The sequence below is a fragment of the Astyanax mexicanus genome, chromosome 24 (assembly GCF_023375975.1).
Source record: "Astyanax mexicanus isolate ESR-SI-001 chromosome 24, AstMex3_surface, whole genome shotgun sequence".
In the NCBI taxonomy this organism is placed as follows: domain Eukaryota; kingdom Metazoa; phylum Chordata; class Actinopteri; order Characiformes; family Acestrorhamphidae; genus Astyanax; species Astyanax mexicanus.
In genome coordinates this window covers 1,389,432-1,399,052 of record NC_064431.1, presented here as the reverse complement: position 1 = coordinate 1,399,052, position 9,621 = coordinate 1,389,432, and the positions used below count along the sequence as shown (strand labels likewise).

General features: G+C 40.2%; 1 protein-coding gene across 9 annotated transcripts in view; it reads right to left on the bottom strand.

Annotated features, from left to right (window-relative positions):
- The window catches only part of dock3 (dedicator of cytokinesis 3), a 204,581-nt gene that overhangs the window by 8,762 nt on the left and 186,198 nt on the right, over positions 1-9,621 (bottom strand). For 6 of the 9 annotated variants that reach the window (XM_022682201.2, XM_022682203.2, XM_022682204.2 and 3 more), the window contains 12 exons: positions 8,393-8,559; positions 8,215-8,301; positions 6,983-7,162; positions 5,948-6,031; positions 5,737-5,853; positions 5,142-5,269; positions 3,781-3,916; positions 3,446-3,527; positions 3,126-3,244; positions 2,376-2,463; positions 2,076-2,195; positions 732-814 (listed from right to left, as the gene is read on the bottom strand). In XM_022682201.2, the coding sequence (XP_022537922.2) occupies positions 732-814; positions 2,076-2,195; positions 2,376-2,463; positions 3,126-3,244; positions 3,446-3,527; positions 3,781-3,916; positions 5,142-5,269; positions 5,737-5,853; positions 5,948-6,031; positions 6,983-7,162; positions 8,215-8,301; positions 8,393-8,559 (1,391 nt within the window). The remainder of the gene's footprint in view (positions 1-731; positions 815-2,075; positions 2,196-2,375; positions 2,464-3,125; positions 3,245-3,445; positions 3,528-3,780; positions 3,917-5,141; positions 5,270-5,736; positions 5,854-5,947; positions 6,032-6,982; positions 7,163-8,214; positions 8,302-8,392; positions 8,560-9,621) is intronic. The other 3 variants (XM_022682202.2, XM_022682206.2, XM_049471870.1) reach the window with 2 other exon arrangements.

The following is a 9,621-nucleotide window of genomic DNA, read 5'->3' as shown; positions in this document are numbered from 1 at the left end:
CTCCAACATTTTCAGTCTCCTGAATCACCTCCTGCTGCTGGTTTTGCCTTTCTGATTGAGCCTGCGGTTGCCAGACCCTCTGCCTGCTCTAATTAAATGCCAGACGGTGGAGATCTGGGCATTAATGGTACGTCTCTCATATATATAACGCTGTCTGCCTGAGCTCTCGTTAAACACGTACGTAGGGCTGCTCCGGCTAATGAGCAGAGAATCGAGCAGGGATCCATATATTAATCTTTATGAGAAAAAAAAAAAACATAGCTTTAGCCATCTAGTCTAGTTAAAGACAGTGAACAGCTGGCATGCATGTATACTGCTGAACATGTTCCAGTCTGGTTGTATTCTACTGTCAGCAATTAGAGGGAGGTGTGCCCCCTTGAGGGGATTCTGATAATAGTGACCATCTCACATTAATTTAAAGGGGTGCTCACACAGTTTGTCATTGCATTGTGTTCAATTCATAATCTGTAGTTGTCTGGGGGCCGGCTCCAGGCCCTGGGAAGTTGATTGGTTTGCTTGCCTTGTTGCAACGGGACTGAACATACAGCACACACACACATACATACAGGCAAATACAGGCCCACAAACTTCAGTACCGTCACAAGAATTACATCCAGTACAGGGGCAGGCTTTAGACGGGACACATAAAGGAGGGAGAGGAATGATGTTCTACAGCACCAGTGATGAGTAACGGGGATCGGGTAAGGGTGGAACACATCTAGGCGGGGTACCTTTCGTAAGGAGCGCGCAGGGAGAGCTGGAGGGAGGTCGCTGATCTGGTGGTGGAAAGCATCAAAGTGCATCGAGAAGTGTCCTAAAGGGGAAGACACAGCCGGACAGAAGATGGGTTGGAGATACGTACGCACGCACACACACACACACACACACACACACTCTGTATACAGGGGTGGGCAATAGGTCACGAAACACTTTCAAAGTACAGCTCTGTAAAAAAAAAAAATATAAGAAAGCACTTAAAAATGATGAGTTTCTTTGATTTTACCAAATTAAAAACCTCTGGAATATAATCAAGAGGAAGATGGATGATCAAAAACCATCAAACCACCAAACTGAACTGCTTGAATTTTTGCACCAGGAGTAAAGCAGCATAAAGTTATCCAAAAGCAGTGTGTAAGACTGGTGGAGGAGAAGAACATGATGCCAAAGATGCATGAAAAAAAAACTGTGATTAAAAACCATCAGGGTTATTCCACCAAATACTGATTTCTGCATTATTTTAGGTCTTTCAGCCATTGTTCATTGTCTGCAAATAATAAATGCTCTAAATTATGATATTTTTATTTGGAATTTGGGAGAAATGTTGTCTGTAGTTCATAGAATAAAACAACATTTTACTCAAACATAAACCTAAAAACAGCCAAATCAGAGAAACTGATTCAGAAACTGAAGTGCTCTCTTTATTTTTTTTCCAGAGCTGAATATTACAGGTGTTCTCAGTATTTCCAGTATTTAAAACATCTACCTACACTGGCTTGCAAATGTATTCATACCCCTTTTTCACATTTTGTTGTGATTGTGTTTCATCATATTGTCCACCCTTTTACATACACACACTAACTGCGGTCTACAGAGGACTGTTCCTAAATCTCTTCCTGTAGCATTCAGAACAGGTTTGAAGGGAAATGAGGGTCTCATATGGGGTAAAGGGTCTGCAAAACCACAAAAGGGACAACCCAAATGTTCCAGAAAGCCCAACCCTTCTTCTGATTAATCTACTTGGATTGGTCCAGATGGGTCCCTAAAGTGTCTCACAGCTGTCTAGAGTTTATCAGGTCCTACCAATGAGCCAGTAATCCAGTCGTTGGATTACAATCATGCTCCCCATCCATAATCGCCATGGCTTGGTAGAAGGTCATGACCATCTTGGATAAAGTTTAAGTGTTTAGAGGGGGCTGACGTGTTTTGCATTTCCATAACGCGATTGGCAGAGAGAGAAAGGAAGGTGCGCAATATGTGGAACTGGCCAATAGGGGCTAATGCAGCTTTTAGGTGTATTTGTAACAAGGGTTAAACTCTTGTGAGCAGATGCAGAACTTGTTGAAATGTTCTCTTACCAGGAGGAAGACTGCGGGGGGGAACTGGGGGGGCCATCACACTTCCCACGTGGGCGGAGAGGAAGGGAAAGGCGTCTCTGGTGCCACTGTCCAGACTCCAGCTGCTGGGAGCGGTCAGAACTGCCCGAGTAAAAAAGGAAGTACTACCCATCACTGAGGGATCACTACTGATGACTAGACACATGCATAATGAACGAAGCTCTGGACTCAAACTTCTCATTGTCAAACATCTACTAAATGGTCTATTATTTCTAGGCTATTTAATATTAAACTGAACTGAATACACTGAAGAGAATCTACCTTTCTCCGCCACAGAGAGATTAGGGTCACTGCAAGGCTTGCATGGACCAATCACCTGATGGAATAAGGCCCTCTGGACGTTGGTTGGCTGAAGAGAGAACAAAGACTCATTGGTTAGAAACATTCTTCTACTTAAGAAGACAAATTTATAAAAAGGTAAGGCTCATCGACAAAAAACTTATCTTAATTATCTTTATTTCTTGATTTCTATCTAACAAAGGAATAAGTATTAAAAACACTTTCAGTAGATAAAATTACTGATAAAATACACTTTATTTAATGTTTTCTCACTAGGCTCAAAATACAAAATATTATAAAATAAATACTACATTTTAGTGAATTATACTTGATATAAAGACATCATTTCCTGCAGTGCAAAACTGAGAAATCTAACAGAAATAAACAGTAAACCAACTTCTGAAAATATACTTCCACACAGACCCGTTGCAACAAGGCCAGCAAACCAATCAATTGCCGTCATTATGTGACGGTCAATGCAGAAGAGTACTACAACACTTATCAGAAACCTGCTCAATGGAGCTTCTCCCACTAATTATAGACAGTAGCCAGAAAGGTTTTTCATTCCTGCAGCCGGCGAAAGATGACCCTTTAGCAAATTATCATTAAGCCAGAAAAGAAATTAAACAGAGAGAAGGAGCGGTAAGTGGTGAGGTGTGTTGTTTTTTGCTTTGGGGTCCCTAAATACCTTAAAATGTCCCTGTTTCAACTTGTAGAGCGTCCCCTACTCACCTGTCCATTTTCAGTCACGTTCGGGTACATGGCACTGCTGGGTCGGTCTCGATGGGGTGGCAGCAGCATCAGCATCTCACGGTTGTGCCTGTATTTATCAGGCAGTGATGGAGAGCCGACTGGGACAGAAAGACAAAGAGAATTTAGCCTACAGCCATTAGCACATTAACCAACAGAGACGTTTTATAATTTTTATTACTTTGTTTTAAATTTTCTGCCATTTTTCTCCCAATTTTAGCTAGGCAGATTGTCCCTCTCTCAGGGCTCCGACAGCTCAAACCAGCAATCTTAAACTCTTAGCGACCTTAGCTTTGGCTCACCTCGGATGCTGTTGGGGCCTGAGTTGATCATCTGAGATGGAGCCGAGTGTGTGGAGCTCAGACTGGACGTTGAGGGACTGGGCTACAGATAGAACAGACAGAAAAAGAGAGATATTTAAAAATGTCTGCCCTTTCTGCTCTGTAAGAGATTTCTGTAAATACACAGTCAGTACCTTCATCTGAGTTTTCATTTACTTAAGAAGACGTTAGTGGTTAGCCACTAATGCTAATGCTGCTGCACCCAGACTTACTGGAAATCTTGGAATCCAAGCTTATTGATAAGTGTATTAAATGTGAACTGGCACAGCACTGGTCAGCAAGGTGTTTGGACTGACCTGCATGCGGTAGAGGTCCTCGGGATGCTCCAGCAGCATTCCATCAGTGAGGATGAGGAGGTTCCCGGTCTCGCTGGAGGTGTGAGAGGAGAGGGAAGAAGAAGAGTGGCGGATGGAGCTCAACAGACTCAGCGGGCTGGAGAGAGAGAGAGAGAGAGAGAGAGAGAGAGAGAGAGAGAGAGAGAGAGAGATGTGGAGGAGGAGATAGAGGAGGAGCAGATGGAGCAGAAGAGTGGTATGGTGGAGATATGAGTGCATATTTTTGTGTATCGAAGGATTTAAAAAAAGCAAAATCATAAAAAAAGAGTAGTAAAGAAGGAGTTGGAAGGAGTTTTGAAAGTACAACCAAAGAAAACGAGGGAGACGGACAGTCCAAAGAGGACAAAAAAAAAAAAAAAAAGTTGGATGAAAGAAGATCGCACAAAAGCAGAGCAGCAGTGAAAGACATCGCGACGTTAAAAGGATGAGTAAAGAACAGGACGGAGTGTTAAAAATGGATGAGAAGAAGAGGTGAAGATGAAAGTGATGGAGACGTGAGGCAGAGAGAAAAGGACAGGGACACAGTGAGAGACGGCGGGACAGTGAGAGTGTTCAGGCCATGGGGAACAGTGGACACGAGCGGCGTCTCTCTCCAAAAACCCACATTACTAAACACTTACTATACTGTACTCTGTACTTCTACTCGATCTAGGGCTGGATTATATGAATAACTTTACAGTTTTCTGATAAAACAGTACATTTATATCCATTAATTCTCCATAAAAGGAAGGGAAATAAGTTGGATTCAATATTTTATTAATACACTGACTGAACTATATAAATATGAATGCATATCATCTGTTGTCATGCTTATTTTTATAACTGTTTATAACTGTTAACAACAGTTAACGAAAACAATCAGAACTAACATTAAATTTTAATTCTAAATATTTATTTATTTATTGTTAGATTATTTAAGTATTTAAACAGCGTTTTCAATAAGATGTCCCGTAGTAAACAGATTGGGGTGGCTACAAACAGTGAACGCTGCACATGGAGCAGCAGCAGAGACAGTGCTTGGTCTCAGAGTTTAGGAATTACATTTGCATTTAAACAAATTAGAATATCATTGAATATCAAGTTAATTATTTCAGTAATTCAGTTCAAAATATGAAACTCGTACTATATAAATGTATTGCACACACAGTTTTATTTCTTGTTGTTTATTTATTTTATCGTTGAGGATTATGGCTTACAGCGAATGAAAATTAAAAAATGGGACCGTGCGTTTAGTTTGACTATAGTTCTCATATTCAAATAATGAGTTTATAGCATCCATATGTTACGTGAGCTTGACATTTGTGTGTGTGTGTTGTACTTACCTGTGTCTGTGCAGGAGTTTGATGCTCTCTGGGCTCATAGGACTGTGGGAGGTCAGGATGCTTCGTTGGCTGCTGGTGGAATTCAGCTTATCCAGTCCAGGCAGGCCCTGCAGGGCCACATAGAAACACTGCCCTGAATACCCACACTGTCTTCTCTGCTACCCCTTTTTTATATTTACATTGTGTTTAAAACCCACAACAGAACCATCGTAGAGACAGTAGACCACATGTACAAAGGCCAACTTAAAATAATATAGCATAAGATACACTATATATTAAAATGCATGTGGATACTCATTCTAATGAATGCATTCATTAGTAAACAGTTTAAAACAGTGTTTGTTCATAACTGTATTAATACATAAATCTGGATAATACATCAGGTTAAACTGCACCTGAACAGCTGTTTAGCTAAAATTAAAAGGATCTCGATGCGGTTGTTTTGGGCCGAACCAGAGTGCGATTACTGTTTTCACACCTGCTCAAACAAACCACACTTAGGCTACAACGAACCAATGAAATAGTGCTGGTGTGAAAACGCCCTTAATGTAAGTTGGACAGTAATGATGGGACAGAAGCAGAGTTGAGCTCTCACATGGCACAGGCTGCTCCTCATCATCTGGAACTGATCTATCAGCTTCTTGTGCAGGGGACGCATTTCAGGATGCACCAGCTTCTCGTGGACGGCCAGTCCCACACCGAGGATGTGAACCTGAGAGAAGAGCCAAGACATTACAGATCTATAATAATACTGTAATACTGACCAATTCCCAACAGCTGGGGAGATAAATGAGTTCTGATTTTACCTGGTCCTGCATGAGGTCCTTCAGCTGAGTGATCTTCTCTGTGTCCTCTGGATGGGTACCAATGTACTCTTTGTCAAAGAATGCCTGGACAGATAGTAGAGACACACACAAATGATCATACAGGAATATAAACATTTTATCTGGACTAGATTTGGATATTTTTCGGTCTGATCCTGCAGTTGACTGTAACAAAGTAGATCACGCCCTCTGAGCTACACTGCTGTGTAAAGTTATCCACATCATATTATCCACATTTTTTTTTAATCACTTTAGAAAGTTCTTGCCTAATTCTAGACATTTCCAGGCAGATTCAACCCAGACATGCCATATCATGGGACAACTCTGTCCTCGTGATGCTGTCTGTTCACTAGTGGACTTATTTAGGGGTTTCAGAGTAAAAGGGGACTGAATATTCTTGCACATCACACTTTTCAGATTTTTATTTGATTAAAATTTGGAAAACCATGCCTGATTTTTATTTTACTTCACAATGATGTGCTACTTTTTGTTGGTCTATCATTATAAATCTCATTATAATACATATACGTAATTTACAGACTATAACACTGAACGTCTATTTTCTGGTCTATTTTCATACATAAGGTGCACCGGTTTATAAAGCGCACTTTAAGCGACGGTAGTAAGGAACAGAAAAAGGATGTTGCCACGTTTCCCTTCAACAAAACTTTAATTCAAACCATTGCTGGATGTTAATCTACACAGATTTTTCTACTGAAAAATATTTGTGTGAGTAAATCACTTCCATTTATTTACAGTAAGATCTCCAATATTTTCAACAACGCAGTTAGCAGCAGCGCTCAGCGCTAGTAAATGCTGCCCTATAGCACTACACCGAGGAACCCTGAGTGTTCTGGTAGGATGCTATCAGCTAGCACTTTTTCCAACTTAGCTTGTTTCAACAGACTATAATCCAATATACTGAACGGCAAAAGAGCTAGCACTGTGGTTAGCGGCAAATGCTAATACTGAGCAAAATGGTGTGAATCTGCTGGGAGGAGGAAGTGAAGCTCTGACCTCCTGATACCGGGCGATGCCCCCGTTGACGGCGGCGTCGATGACCCCGTTGAGGCACATGCTGAGGAGGTTGATGTTGCCGTGCAGCTGCTTGTGCTGATACTGACTGATTAAAGTCCGCAGCTCCTGGTTCTTGTTCTCCACCACTGAGATAGCGTTCTCCAGCGGACTGACTTCAACCTGGAAATGAGAACAACGAGACCCTGAGAATAAAATCTACTGTACTTAACTGTACCGATCAGAGACCGACTGCTCCTTCACAAGAGCAGAACCATCAGATATTAAACTATGTGCCATAACATTAAACAAGGAGCAATAAATATTGTTTTTAGACTTCTAATATAATAATATTATATATAAAAAGTGAAATTATTATTATTATTATTATTATTATTATTATATCTTTTTCCCCTCTATTATTTGTGTGTACTGTAATAATGCTGCTGGAATTTTAATTTCCCTAAGGGAAATCTGTCTCTCTCTCTCTCTCTCTTGTCTGTCTATCTATTTTTCTTGTCTGTCTGTCTCTCATCTGTCTATATTTCTCTTGCCAGTCTGTTTTTTTCTGTCTATTCATCTCTCTTGTCTGGATCTATTTTTCTTGTCTGTCTGTCCGTCTCTCTCGTCTATCTATCCCTCATCTGTCTATCTCTCTCTATATCCCTCTTGTCTGTCTCTCTCTCTTGTTTGTCTGTCTATCTATCTTTCTCTCTTGTCTATCTATCTGTCTACCTTTCAAGTCTGTCCGCCTCGTCTGTGTAGCTGTCTATCTATCTATCTATTTGTCTGTCTGTCTAAAGATTTGTCTGAAAATCTGAAATAAACAGGTTTGTTACTTTTATCTACTAAAGTTTTATTATTTTACTATTTAAAGATAAACAGTTTAACAATCTTGGGCCCTTTAAAAAGTTGCGTAAAAAATATACAGTACTTTATTTAGGATTTTTTGATATGTTGCATTATCATTGTGTAAAATTATAACAAAACCTTACTTTTCCTTACATAACATTTTTGCCATCTCTCACTATTGGTGTCTTTAAATGTAAGACGCTGTATTTTACTGTTATTACAATTAAGTATATGAACATTTACATTAATTAAATAGTGTTTTAAAGAAAACACAATAATGACGATATATTTTTAACTCCCAGATAAAATTCACTTTAAACAGAAGCTTATTTCCCTCAAAAATGTTTTTAAAATATATGATGCAAGAGAGGTGAAACACTGACCAGCTCCCTCTTCTCCACCTCAAACCAGCGAGAGATCCCAGGCAGGGGGTGCGTGAGGGTGAGGGTGGTCCGCTCAATCCAGAGACTCTGGAAAAAAAACACAAAAGACCCAGTTTTAGTGTTTTTATCCTCATTTAGCCCCAAAAATCATCTCAATAAAAGTTTCTGAACTGCAGACCTTAAACTCGTTCTCCTTGTCTTTGGAGCCCTTGTGGAAGGGCCGGTCGTAGCGGAAGCGCCGCACGTTGTTGACCCGGTAAAAGCTTTTAATACGGTCTGGAACCCGGTCCATCTGAAGCACGTCCACGTTCTCTGGAACTGCAGCTACTGCATAGATCTGGAGGTCTGCAGGAGTGGCCTCACATTAAGGAAAAAGCTGTGCACCGTGCGTCTTTGCTATCGTAACGGCGGGAAAAGTACACCTTGCGCAGCTCGAAACGCAAAGCAAAAGTCATGTGTAATTCCCTTTAAGAGTCACCAAAGTCAGAGTGAACTTTGGTGGATTGCCATTTTAACAGCGCAGAGCTTCTGTGCTTCTCAGCAGAGAAAACTGACCTGCTCGATCACGCTGCGAAGATTTATTGTGTATTCTGTTTGTTATATTGTGCATGTGCGTAGCTAAGATGGTTATGGACGTCTGACTGTAGACTGTTGTCAGGGTTTTAATCAGTCAGTGGTGCACCTATTTTCTGCTGCCTAGATAAACAAGCAATAAACCAAATATTTACCTGAACACACCTCATTTCCAGACCACCAGTGGTCTTTGGCCATATGCAGTGTCCTGCGGCCATAATCCTGTTGGCTGTGTCCCTGATCAAATCCAGACATTTTTCAGGTTTTCAACTGATTTCATTCACGCTGCAATTTTGCCCCCTTCCCTTAATAGCAAACATCGTCCTAAATTTCCTAACAATACAATTTCTAAACACAATAGACTGACAGAGAACACACTACAAACATTATATTTGCCAATATTTGCATTATAACCAGCACATATGATTATAAAAAAAGAATAACCAGAATCGCTACACAGCAGGTGCTGAAGATGGTAAGGGACCGTCTCTAAAGTACGGACCCTGATTAAAAGCGTAAAATATTCACAGTGAATTCATCACTAAGAAATGAGGTGAAAAAATCAACAAATTTATATTTTAGCCCTATATATTTTATATACTACAATTTGTATTGATTTCATTGTTTTTTTTAAGTAATAATCTGATATTGTGAATTTTATGTTTTTAATCCACGTCCATACTTCACAGAACCAGGGGATACACTGTATAAAAAAATAGAAATATAGAAATAAATCTGGATAAACTGCATTATTTCATTATTCCATCACACTTATTAACATTCAAGCAAAGCTTTTTTATCTTCTTGATCTTACCACACAAATCCTCACCCAAA